At 36.8% G+C, this 14,338-nt stretch overlaps 1 protein-coding gene across 1 annotated transcript; it reads right to left on the bottom strand.

The window, feature by feature from the left end:
* Positions 1-1,752: 1,752 nt before the first annotated feature.
* Positions 1,753-8,298, bottom strand: LOC127119191 (uncharacterized). Its single transcript, XM_051049377.1, has 6 exons — positions 7,740-8,298; positions 7,477-7,586; positions 6,008-6,105; positions 3,123-3,331; positions 2,835-2,884; positions 1,753-2,142 (listed from the first exon to the last, which is right to left on the bottom strand). Exons 1-6 carry the CDS (start codon positions 8,146-8,148, stop codon positions 2,092-2,094), a joined length of 927 nt encoding a protein of 308 aa, XP_050905334.1. The 5' UTR covers positions 8,149-8,298; the 3' UTR covers positions 1,753-2,091.
* Between the last annotated feature and the right edge of the window lie 6,040 nt (positions 8,299-14,338).

Below are 14,338 nucleotides of genomic sequence, written 5' to 3'. Positions count from 1 at the left end.
TGAAGGTTGTGAGATCGACCAAATATATTCTAAAGATGTTGAAACGTCTCAACAATTACTTGATAATGAAATTTAATGTTACATTTACGTTAACAGTTATCTATGTAATGTTATATTTTTAATGTATATCATAATAATGATTGATGTTAATTTATTGTATTTGTTTCTACTTTTGTTTCTGATTTTTTTTAGCATTGTTCCGAAAATACAATTTTGAATTTTTTTCTACAATTTTGTATATCATAATAATGATTGATGTTAATTTATTGTATTTGTTTCTACTTCCATATTTCATGGTCATTTTAAATTTTTCACAAAAGGATGCATAACACGACTAGGATGGAAAAAATAAGAGAAATTCTTATCTCACCCTACGAAGTGGAAAAACACCCTATGAAAAACCTAAAATGTCCTTCAGATTTCATAGATGAATCTCCGAACGCACCCTTGCACCACCTCATAACGCACCAAATAAGTGTCACCCCAGAGTAAAATAAAATTTTATTCTAAAGATGCATCTCCAAAATAAGAGAATAAGATGGTACCGGAGATACATCTCTGAAACCTCCATTGATACAAGATAGAATTTTGTAGGTTCATATTGTCTACAAGATAAAAAATTTGAGTGCACCCCTTTAGCAGATCTACAATACGAAATATATTCTTTCGTTTTGAAACAAAAGTTCTGATCAAGATGGAAGCGACGATTACTTGATCGAAATATTGTGAAAATGTTGAAGCGTTTATCTGGACATTGAAATGAAATGTTTGATTTTATGTTAACATCATCTATGTAATGTTGATTTTATATTATGAATGATAATTTTATTTTGTCAAAATACAATTTTCTGATTTTCCTAATTCTGTTTCAATATGCTACAAAGATGCATGTACAAACAGATTATGGAGATCCATCTCCAGATCTAAAAAAGCCACACTCCTAGGATGTGATTCAAATTTGACCTAAAATGTGTATTTATGATGCGTCCCAAAATACATCTCCAAAATCTTAAAAACATTTTTGTATTTTCACAAATAATATATAGCATTTATTAAGAAATGCCTAAAAATATTGCCCTTAATACATTGTCCAATGAAACATCCAATTCAGGAATTGCTAGATCCACCAATTACATTTACGGTAATTTATGCTGATACATATTTTTCTCTTTTTACTTTTTTAAACGATCCACTGGTGCTTCTTTTAACCTACATGTATTTTATTATTTTATCATAGGATTAATTAAATTGTTGTGATTTAATGTTGAGAGAGACAAATGTAAAACGAGATCGAGAGGATCCAAATCCCAGTACCTGACTCAACACATGTGTCTTCAGTAGAATATCACTTCAGATGGATAGAAATGTCAAATTGAAAACAGTGCCAAAATAAGTAAAACTCAACATTAATAAGATAGGCAAATAGAGACTATGACTGGCTTGAATGTATGTGAAGAAATATCTATAGTAAATTATAAGGCATTGAAATAAAGTTCAAACTAAACTCCTCCTAAAATGTACAAATGAAGTTAAGCAATTACTGCTCAAGTGGAAAAAGAAATACAGAAGAATTGCCTTGTTTGTGGTAGGGGAGAGTTGTTTTATACATGTAACTATATCTCCTTCAAAAACTCGCTGTCTATATCTGGGCAAGTAATTTGAAGGAAGTAACATCTGTGATGTGAACTAAGGTGAATGTTTGCAGACAGAAAGTTTAAAAATAGAAGTAGAAAATTACTTTAATACCATCACTTTTGAAGTTGTAATAAGCTCGGGAATCATATTACGCTGGTGTTATGTTATGAATAAAACATCATATAAGAATTTAATAACATCAAATATGTCAACTGTACAAGGAAACTGCTCGAGTCAATCAATAACTTCTTACCTAACTGTATAGGGTACTATTGTCCACAAATAACGAATCACAAAAGCATTCTCCACCAGTTCATCAAACCTACAAGAGTACCACAGCCACCGATCTAAAACTCAAGACTACTACACAACCATTGGTCTCTGACGGATATCTCGGCTAGTTGCAAGCAGCAAACTTCATTTTCACTTGTGTCTAATACAGAGTAATTCTGCATCCTAAACTGTTGCTGCAGATGTTCTCTTTTCATGCTTCTCATCTTCAACATCCTGAAAGATCCCATAACATGATAAATACAAATTATCTTACCCAAAATAAAACTGCCAACCACTAAAGTTCACTATAAAATGCTGAGGAAGGCAACCGCTAAAGTTCAGTATAAAATGCTGAGGAAGGCGATATATACCAACAACAAAAAAATCCTCAAAACATTACATGCTGTCTTGATAATCCTGTTAAATTTTCTGCTTCTCATCTGGTAATAGACTTACTCCCTAGTTCTCTCTTTTTTTCCTTCTTTATATATGTTATCTCAATTATTGAGAAAAAACTCTATTCTCCTATTAGTGAGACATATGGCGTATATAGATCTAATAAACTTAAACAATCATCATCTTACAAACCGATCTTGTCAGGTTGAATTAAGATCCAAAATCTTTAGACAGTATTACAGTCTATACTAGGTTTAGTATCTATCAATATTATCCATGCACCAAGTCCAAGAGCTTCAGCCATTACAGGATATACAGCAGTTATAAAGCTTAGGCAAACTTGCCTTATAAGCTGATTTGGTAGTTCTGAGTTAGACCCAAAATCTAAAGACCAACTATGATTAAATTTACTAATAACAAAATCAGTTTTCAAAGGGAACATCTTATTTGCCTGCTCCCTAACAATATTAAGACAACTAAAGAATGTTAGACCAAGTAAAGTAGCTCTCTAACAATTAAAAAGCACTTACAGAATTGCCAATCTTGTCAAAATCGTCATCAAAGCTGCCCTCGCCATCATCTGAAAGATATCATTAAAAATAGAATAACAATGCAAGATCATGGTGTCTGAAGATCATGGTATGACAGACAAATCTTAGTTAATACTCTGAAATCTTAAGGATGATAAGCATTCACGCTTGTGCACAAACAAATCTCTACATTATGTGTATAATTTCATTTACTAATCCTATAAACAAATTTCAAAAAGCAATGTTAAACTGCAAATTTATATCTTAACAAACTTTTGAATAAAATACCTGGAGCTCCATCACTGTCTTCAAGATCTCCAAGAAGAAATGTATCCAAGTCTTGCTCAATAGAGGATGCATTAGAAGATTTACTCTTTAGAAGCTTCCCTGTTACTTCAGCCTTTCCACTTCCTTCGCCAACATCAGTTTGCTCTACCTTAGGATCTTCACTCTGCTTTGCTGCTTCTCTCACCGCTTCCATATATTGCTTCTCATAACTGCTTGTAAAGTCATAATTACTAAATGAGCTACCTTAAAAATCATACAACACTACCCTCATAGTATATAGATAGCTCAAATTATTTACATCCCAAACTATTTACATCATAATTATTAAATGAGCTACCTTATAAATGATACAACACTACCCTCAGAGTATATAGATATCTCAAATTATTACATCCCAAATACCAACTTCATGAAAATGTTTCATCTGGGCTTAAGTCTTTTAACAAACAATCACTTTAGCTTGCTCACACTTTTGCCTTAAAGATTTAATTTTTTGTAATTAGATTAGATTCTTGCATATTAACACTTAAGTAACTGCTAAATTGTCTAAGGTGGCTATACAATTTTTCATGCTGCAATTGGTATTAAAACAGAGACAAACAATGAAAAATTGTATCCAATCAGGGTTACAGAACCTGTGTCTTTACCATCACACCAAAACTATGAATTTTCCCATGGCCTTTAAGTCCCAACTCTCCAAAAACGTTTTAGAAAAAAAGGAGAAAACAGAACTTTAATCTTTACCAACATTCTTCATCCCTTCACCACCATGAAGGTCTCAGCCTCCAGCCTCCATTCCTTCAAACAGCTGCCACCCATCATCAACACTGTACCCGCCACATCTACCCATAACAACACATGCACAGCAACACCAATCACAGCGAATTTGGTCACAGCAACCCTCATAACCTGTATCGACATGGGACCTGTCATGGAACACTGCAAAGTCATCACCATATGAGACTTTTGCTCCATGAGAGAACTTCCGCCACCAAACTGTGGCAACCGGACTAACAACGAGTGAGGGCCCCACCCTCACAGTTCCACCAAATCAGACAGTCTCAACAACCAAGAGCTCAGCAACCTAATATGAGATGCCGGAGACAGATTTAGAAATTGAATATTGTTATCATGCATGAGACTTTTGCTCCATGAGACAACTTTCACCACAAAACTGTGGCAACCAGACTAACAAAGAGTGAAGGCCCCCACCCTCATTGTTCCACCAAATCTCAAACTCTCAACAACCAAGAGCTCAACAACCTAGTATGGGCCACCAGAGACAGGTTTAGAAATTGAATATTGTAATCATACACCTCCACGGGAGGCAGTGCTGGCAGAGGATGTCAGTGTGAGTGGGAGCAGATACAGATTGGGTAACTAATTAATTTAACTAAATTTAATTTAATTGCATCACGGGAAGGAGCCTTATTAAGTTATCTCTATAGAATGTCTACCTTAGGATCTTTGTCAATACTTGTATAACCAGATTTGAAAACAAATATGCTTGTTTTCTTCCTAAAAGAAATTCTAGAGTCTTCAAACTTACAAGCCAGCAAATATAGACATTAGTCAGAATTATCAACTTAGCCTATTAAAGTCAGATGGTACTTTTCAAATAATGGTACAAAACCCTTTTTGAATAACTTTTGAAGAGGTACGTGTGTAAAAAGAATTATTAAGCAAACCCAAATATAAAACACAAGTTGGCCTCTCCTCTTTCTACATATTTGTAAATCCTGGATGGCTGAGCGGGCTACCCCAAAATTGAGATTGCGTGTGGCAAGATGGTAGCTGTTTCAGTTATAATCTATAATAAATAACTAATACTATATACACATGCATATACACAAAAATAATATACTATTTTTAACAAAAACATATTCTCAAGAATGTGATTTTGGAAATTTTTTAATTCCAATGTTTGTTTCAAGTTTTAATCTAGGTACTGTTTATTTCTAGGACTGATTTACACATACTTTTCCCATTTTTCATTCTCATGGCAAAAAGTGGGAATCTTACATTCCCATGGGAATAAAAGATAACCAACCATAGCTTTCCACTCTCCCATATCATTTTAACACATTTATTTTCTATTTTCAAATTAAATAATTAAAAGTATTCCCGAGAAATTAATGTTGACCAAAAATATTGATAGGAATAAGATTTCTATTAATACTTTTCCAAAGAATAATATTCCCAAGATTGTGATTTTAATCCTCGAAACAAACACATTATTAAGTCTTAAGAGGCTCATGGTTAACTTGGCTGCCTCGCGTTCTTTCACTTATTTTGTTATTAGTATTGTTCATTTAAAAATTAGAGGCCCGTGATTAAAAAAGAACAAGCCCATTAGGTGAGATAACAGTAAAATTGTTATGTAACAGCGGCAGCTATGGCAACACAAGCGCCATGCCACCTCTTGCTTCTTCCTTTACTACTCTAGTTATTCACTCCTAAAACAGTGAAAAAGTCTGAATTTCACTTCTTCCTCTACTGTTCACATGCATATTTTCGTCCTCACCTTCCGTTTTTATGGTGCTTCTATTTCATTTATTCTTGGGATGTGTCGTTTTCTTCTTCACAAACCCTAGTGCTGGAATAGCGCCACCAAGTAAGGTAACTGGGATGTGGAATCTGTCCGCAAACCAGCTCCGATGGCCTCAATTCTCCATTCTGAGATGCGACACCGCATGTGAGGGCGGCCACCCACTACTACAGGCATCTATTGACAATACAGTCTGTTTGCATAATAATTTATTCCATAAAAGATAAAGAAACCAGCAGAATGGAGTTTAAGCACAAAATAATTTCATAAAGTAGATTTCTTAACCAACATTATAAAATATAACATCATATGACCTGTTAAAATGTATGCTACTTACGGAGCCACATGAGTGTTGACAAGTGTAAAATATATCCTCCAAAAGTGTCTTTCCTTCATAGCACGTGGGCATAGTTCATATCTCAACCTTGAAATTTCCTGTAAAGGAATAAAAAATAAAATAGGTAAACAGTTTTACAAATACATCTTGAATTTTCAAATGCATGCATGTCTTTATTATATTTCAATCAACGCATTAATATATATACCAACATCACCAACCGATAAATTAAAGAATGAAAAAAAAAAGGACATGATAGTATGCACACAAAAGACCGGGCATCATTATATGAGAAGTGGAATGCATTATAACGCAAAAAAGTTTTAAAATACATAATATATTCCTCTCCCTGCACCCTGAAACACCACCCATCCTCTCATCTCCTAATCCTTTGTCGCTCCCTTCAACAGGAATCCTCTGCTTCTATTGCTCCCGATGCACATTACTATTTTTCACTCACTATTCTCATACTTCTGCTCTAGTCGCCTATTAGCATATAATCACGGAGGCAACTTCTGAAAAATCAGAGCCAGAGGCTGGTTCCTCATGAATTCACAATCGTCAGGCTCAGTTATCTTGCTGTCACTTTCCATTTTCTAATGCTACTATCTTGGATGATGACAAGCTAAAACCAACAGAAGGGAAGGAGAATGTGAGGAAAAATTATTAAAATAAATATATTGAAGTGATTTAGTAGATGGAAAATGGAGCGAAACAAAAACAATGGAGAAAGATCCCTCAGAATGCCAAGTATCAACTAAGGAGAGGGCATGGCATGAAAATCAAAACGGGTTCCTCAACTTTTAATTTTTCTATAAAGAAGGGAGCCTGCACTTCGATTTCAAATCATGTAAACCCATACTCCTCCCTTCAGATTACTAAAATTTTCATCACTGGGAAATACTTTCCACCAAGAACAAACAGCTCCGTTGCTCTCAAATTGGAGTAAATAGTAACTTCTGTTTGAAGAAAAAAAACAGCACTTTGAAATCCCACATCTACTAGCAGTTGCCTGTGGCTTTGAATTTATCGATGGCAATGGTGTACCATGATGGAAAACAAATAAAGTTCCACCATTTTAAACCGCTCTAAACCGTCGTGGTGACATCGTCATCCTTCACAAGTTCGCCGGGCAGTGGTCAAAAAATCTGCCATTGCAATCCGCCAAGGCCAACATTTGACAACACTGGTCCGAAGGGAGTTGCACTATGGAAACAGAAAGTAAACCCTATAAAACAAAGAACTCCCTCACAGTCCAGTTTTCTTAATTCTCAAATAAAACACACCATACAGAAGAGGGTTCACATGCCTTCGGCACACTATTAAGGTAAACATGTGATGTGAAATGCATCAATAATCACGTTACATATGCTAACACACAATGCAAATCCTATACAACAGAGAAACGATATAAAACAGGCGGATTCAAGAATTTTACAAAAGTAAAATTTAAAAAACATGGAATTCACCTTAACAGTAGTTAAAACAAGAGTGGCATGCTTCTCCTGAAACTCATTGAGATCCTTCCGAACATTAGAGGCCGAAGTGGGCACATCAGAAGCCTCAGATTCAGATTCATCTGCATTCAGGACAAATAAAACAAATCATTTCTATTTTTTCAAAATAGCTTTTTAATCAACAAAGTTTACAACAAAAAAGGTTAAATTTACGGTAAAATAAATAAAATTGCAGGAAATGAAAAATTGAAAACCGCCAAAGGATCATAATTTACCGGAATTGACAGGAAAATGTTTGAAGGTTGTGGAAGTGAGGCCCTGGACAAAGGATCTGAGATCATCGGTGACGCCGAATCTCTCGAGGTCTTGTTCCTGAGGAGCAGAAGGCAGTGCGGTAGAAGTGGCATTTGCGGTTGCGGTTGCCGCGGCGGCGGCAATTGCTGAGATTTGAGGAGGAATGGAAATGGTATCCGAGAAGGACTTGATCTGATCAGCCTGACGGAGAGCAGCGGTTTTGATTTCTTCTGCTTTCTTAGAAGCCTCGGCGGCGAGTTCTTTTGATTTCTTGGTGGTTTCGGAGACGAGATCGGCGATTCTAGCCGTGGCGGAGGTAGTGGTTAGAGATTGCGATTTCTTCGCCGCTTCTTCGGCGAATGTCTTCGCTCTCTTCCAGAAGTCTTCCATTTGGTAGCTCAGTGACAGAAAAAGAAGGAGGGAGAGATTGAAGATGAAAGGAGAAGAAACGATGGGACAGATTGGGACTTTTCTTCGAAAGGATACGACAACGTAATATAACGGGGGACGTGGGAGCCAATATGTTTCAATCTTTTTAATTTTATTCAATTTTTGGTTTTAAAGTAGAGTTTAATCATTATGCAAACAATGTCATACCATTTATTTAAACTTTACAATCGGACATGGCAAAATACACCATGGTAAAATAAAATGTTTATATAGAAAGCTTAACATTTCGTCCACCAGTTATTAAATGGGTCAAATATTGCAATGTCTAACATTTATATTAAATCACTTCGTTCCAGCATTACTCTTGCGCGGAGGACCGTGTAATATTTAAATTTTTATTTAGATTATATTTGGATTGATGGAATACAATTGAGCGGAGCGGAATGGAATGTGACGGAGTGGAATGGAATATAGATTTCATTCCATTGTTTGATTACTTTATTAAAAATATCTAATTTCATCACATACATCCCAAATTGGATGGAACAAAAAATAGAGATTTGGATAGAATGAGTTCCATCATGTTCCATTCCATTTCATTAATTATTTGCAAATCCAAACAATAAAATCTCATTAGTAATCACTTCACTTCCATTGGATGGAACAAAAAATAGAGATTTGGATGGAATGAGTTCCATCATGTTCTATTCCATTTCATCAATTATTTGCAAATCCAAACAATGAAATCTCATTAGTAACCATTCCACTTCATTTCATTCCATCTCATACCACCAATCCAAACATACCCTTAAGTATTTTGTTTCTGCATGTCTTGTGTTTAAGGACTATTGATATCTATAACGGCACAAGTCTGCTCAACTTCAACTTTCTAAGTTGGGATTCACCAGAATCCTAGAAATTACTCCAAAAGGGACGGGAGACTCGGATCCACCTAAGTGTGGTCAGAAGAGCTCACCACTACAATTAAATGGGCGGCCTCCCTTTATTACTTGGCCATCTCGACATTAGTTGGTTGGGTGACCTGATCTCGCTTAGACAAGTGGGTGGGGTCGTTAATGACCATAAAGTGGCCATAATCACACAATATATTGAGGCTTGTATCTATACACATAAAGAAAGAACAAGAATGAGATTTTACAAATGATCAATAATTGGGGCTATGCTAATTATGTTGTCAATGAAGCTACAATTGGTGTATATTTCAAGTACACGTATAAACAATTTTTATTGTTGCCTGTGGTTGTCTCCTAGGAGATGGTGGTACCTGCAAACATTATGACATCCAAGAAACTTTTGATCTAATGCATGAGGTATTTTACGAAGGCATGGAATCTTCCATTGTAAGATCATAGTCCAACTAGACAGGTGTTAGTTGTCATGTCCTCAAATTTACCATACCTCCACATCACCCTCCATAACCCTAATTCATGAGCATACATCCCATACATATCATCTCATAAGTATTTGTGCCTAATGATCAACATTGCTCCACAAACCAAAGGTATAGGGTTCATATATGAAGCCTCAAGATCCACTGATCATGTTGAGGTGTGCCCAAGCCACCTTGACCCTAATCTTCATCCTCAAGCATCCCACAAGCTTGGAGGATCATTCAAGATGTATAACTCATTCTCCAAGCCCTAATTGGATGGTGAGTCCCATTGAAGACGCGTGAGGATTCATCTGGTCACTCAAGGACCTCAGCCTTAGTGCTTGACCCTCTTTGATTTGTATAAATCATGGTTCAGCTTGAACCTTGATCATGCCATTGAGGACCCATAAAATCTAAAGTTTGTTCATACCCCAGTCCTTTGAAACATCTCAATACACCCCCTACATCACAAAACCCTAATTTGTCTGGACATGGTTCTTGATGAAACTTATGACTCAAGAAACCTTAATTTGTACATCCTTTGATCCTTGTCCTTGCTTCATTTGATCATCGTATCATATCATATCATATTTTATTCACCATCAATTCAAGTCAATTAAAACCACAATTCACTAATCAAATATCCATTTCCTTCATGTTACAAGTCATTGGTTTGGTCATGATTTTTGAACTTTCAAGACATTGAGTTCACCCATGAACATGACCTAAAACCACTTCACAAAGCTCCAAGTCTCATTTTATATCATGATAGGGTCATATGAGCTTAAAACATCCATCATTGCACCATAAAAATCAAGAAATCACAAAGTGACATTTCTAGGTCAAGTTGGTTGGTCACATTTGAAGGAGAATTGCGGTCCAAAACGCAGCGGAAATTAAAATTTTCTCCTTTAGAGATCCTTACGAATGGTCATGATCAGTGATAGAATATTTACCTCTTGTGATGATTGAAACCTTTGGTGCAGATCTCTAGTGACGATCAAAACCTTTGATGCAGATCCACGAAGCGATCACGAACGTTGAACGATGACAACGTCTCTACTCAGTCCACACGAACGGGTTCCTTCAATCTCAGTGCTAGCTGGTACGAATGAAGGCTTTGAGTGAGAGAGAGAGAGTGAGAGAAAACGAAAATAATGCAACCGCAAAGAATGCTTCTGCACAAGGGTTCTATTTATAGAACCACTTGTGTGGGCTTCAAGCTAAAAGCCCACTTAAGTGTATTTTGGCCCATATCTTATAATATGCCCAAAATCACTTAAGCCCATGGTACCTTACCATATTTCGTATTCTACTCAAGTACACCGTACCTTACGATGTTCTATAAATCACTTAAGGGCACCGTACCTTACGGTATTCCTTAGTTACTTTATCTCTCATCAATCCGTCCTTTGTGTGTGACCCTGTAGGTTTTCGTGACGTTGACAATTATATTAAATCACGCATTTAACATAATAAACAGTGAGCGGTATCTAGCAACACATCACTGCTACCCAAGACACGAAAATGTCAAGTGATCTGACAATTCCTTCTGTGATAATACTTATGTGTATAATTATCCTTTTGCCCTTATGTCTATATTGAACACAAGGCATAGACCGTGTCATCCTTGTCCAGTTCAATATTGGGCCCATAGACATTTATCCTGTTATGCAGGATGGGCAAATTCCATCTAGGTCACTCATGTCCCTCAGCATGCTTTGTGGAGTACCCATCAACTGTCTTTATGGTTATCCAGTTACGGACAACGTTGGATCAGCAATAAAGCACTCGACTCTACATCTAGGATCCATTGTGGTTTTAGGTCGAAGAGTGGAATACACTATTATCACCATGAGAATAATTTATGACACTTTGCATAACTTTCTATATAGTATTCTCATAGCGGGTCAATCCGGTATAAATATTACTCCTAATATTCATACCTATGTTTAAGACTTGATAACTCTTTATCCATGATCCATGAGATGTGATCATCAGTCTACAAACATAATAGTCTTAATGCTTTAATGTTATCCCACTTCACACTAAAGCTCGACTACGGATGCTTTAAGAATAGTGTCCTTATGTTTAATGTGTTCTCATGATTAAGTCACACTTAATACATTAAACGGACTATCTATTCCAGGGACTTTATTAATAAACCATAATAAAGAAAATGCCTTTTATTATTAATAAATGATTCGATACAAGTACCAAAAAGTATTGGCCTCTAGGGCTTACACCAACAATCTCCCACTAGCACTATAGCCAATCAGGCATACCCCGTATGCCCATTGATCTAGTATGGCCATCATGCTTCTGCTGCGCAAGAGGCTTTGTCAGTGGGTCATCATATTGTCAAGTGTAGGTACTTTACATATTTTCACATCTCCTCTATCTATTATCTCTCGAATGAGATGATAACGCCTGAGTATGTGTTTGGATCGTCGGTGAGATCTAGGCTCCTTAGCTTGTGCGATAGCACCATTGTTATCATAATAGAGACCAATGGGATCCACAACGCTAGGGACTATGCCAAGTTCACTAATGAACTTCCTGATCCAAACAGCTTCCTTTGCTGCACTTGAGGAAGCAATATACTCGGCCTCGGTTGTAGAATCAACCACTATATCTTGCTTTGAACTTTTCAAGCTCACAGCGCCACCATTTAAGCAAAACACATAACCATTGGAATCATTCATATTAAAGCGTCTCAGCACCTTGTCTATGTACTCTGACTTAGGCCAAGCATTTTATGATCTATCTCTATAGATTCTGATTCCTAATATATAGGCTGCTTCACCTAGGTCCTTCGTAGAAAAGCATTTCCCCACCCAAGACTTTACTTGTTGCAGGGTAGGGATATCGTTTCCAATAAGTAATATGTCATCTACATATAATACCAGGAATACGATCATGCTCCCACTAACCTTCTTGTAGACACAAGGCTCATCTTCGTTCTTGGTGAATCCATATTGTTTTACTGTTTCATCAAAACGAAGATTCGATGAGTAGGTCACAGGCTCATCTTGATCCATGAGTAATACATCACCTTGATCCATATATCTCAGGTAGGTGACGTATCCTGCCTGACCTACGCTGGTCTTGTTCTACTTGAGCAGGTTGCTCTTACACAACTACTTGTGTTTCCTGCTCCAATTCCTCCATAGGTGTGTCGATGCTTTGTGATTCTTGAATTTCTTCAAGCTCTACTTTCCTCCCACTGGTTCCTTTGGAAATAAAATTATTTTCTAGGAAAACTCCAGTTCGAGCGACAAACACTTTGCCCTCAGAAGGATTGTAGAAGTAATACCCTATTGTTTCTTTAGGATACCCCACAAATAAGCATTTGTCAGATTTGGGCTCAAGCTTAGTTGAAATTTGTCGCTTCACATAAACCTCGCAACCCCAAATCTTTATGTAAGACATATGTGGTTTCTTACCACTCCATATCTCATATGGTGTCTTCTCAACCTTTTTGGATGGAACACGGTTAAAGTGTGTAAGCTGCTGTCAATGTCCCCAAAAGGAGTTTGGAAGATCGGCGTGACTCATCATGGATCGGACCATGTCTAACAGGGTTCGATTTCTTCTCTCATATACACCATTCCATAGGGTGTTCCAGGAAGAGTAAGTTGGGATAGGATCCCACACTCTTTCAGATGGATCAAACTCTAGGCTTAAATACTCACCACCTCGATCTGATCGAAGAGTTTTAATATTCTTACCTAGTTGGTTTTAACTCGTTAGATTTCACCCTTTTAGTATTAATGTTATTAATAGGCATTTCGAGATCAAGGACATAAAGTCCTTTGCTCATTTGTGCAGTAGCATAGAATATATCATTCAAATAAATTGAGCAACAATTGTTCTTTATTATAAATGAAAAACCAAACTTGTCCAGACAAGAAATGGAATTAATATTCCTGCTAATTGCAGGTACATAATAACAGTTCTCTAACTGAATTATAAAACCACTAGGTAAAGTCAATACATAAGATCCTACGGCTAAAGTAGCAACCTTTGCTCCATTGCCAACTCGTAGGTCAACTTCACCTTTTGCCAAATCTCTACTCCTTTTCAGCCCCTGCACATTTGTACAAATGTGAGAACCGCATCCAGTATCTAATACCCATGATGCAGAAGTAGATAAGTTAATAACAAAAATACCTAAAGTTGAAGTCTCTACTCCATTCTTCTTATCTTCCAGGTACTTTGGGCAGTTCCTCTTCCAGTGTCCGGTCTTACCGCAATGGAAGTGGGTGTCTTCTTTTGCTATGCCTCCACTAGGCTTTAAAGCAGCAACGGTGGGTTTGGGTTTGGCAACTTCCTTGCCTTTCCCTTTATCACCCTGCTTAGTGGGCCTTTTGTTCTGTCTCTTTCCATTTCCGATCATCAGAATGGACTTCCCTTTTGACTTCAGATTCTGCTCGGCAGTTCTTAACATGGCGAGCAGTTCAGTAAGAGATTTCTCCATATCAATCATATTGAAATTTAGGACAAATTGACTGAAACTATCTGACAACGATTGCAAGATCAAATCAGTCGCAAGTTCCTTTTCGAGGGGAAAACCCAATCTCTCAAGGTTTTCCACATACCCAATCATCTTGAGTACATGGGGACCTACAGGGGCTCCCTCAGCTAACTTGCTTTGAAAAAGGGCTTTTGAAACTTCAAACCTCTCATGCCTTGCTTGCTCTTGATAGAGCATCTTCAAGTGTTCGATCATATCGAACGCTGCCATGTTCTTATGTTGCTTTTGCAATTCTGAGTTCATGGTAGCTAGCATGAGAC

Source organism: Lathyrus oleraceus, chromosome 2 (genome assembly GCF_024323335.1).
Source record: "Lathyrus oleraceus cultivar Zhongwan6 chromosome 2, CAAS_Psat_ZW6_1.0, whole genome shotgun sequence".
Taxonomy (NCBI): Eukaryota; Viridiplantae; Streptophyta; class Magnoliopsida; order Fabales; family Fabaceae; genus Lathyrus; species Lathyrus oleraceus.
This window is presented reverse-complemented; position numbering and strand designations above follow the sequence as displayed.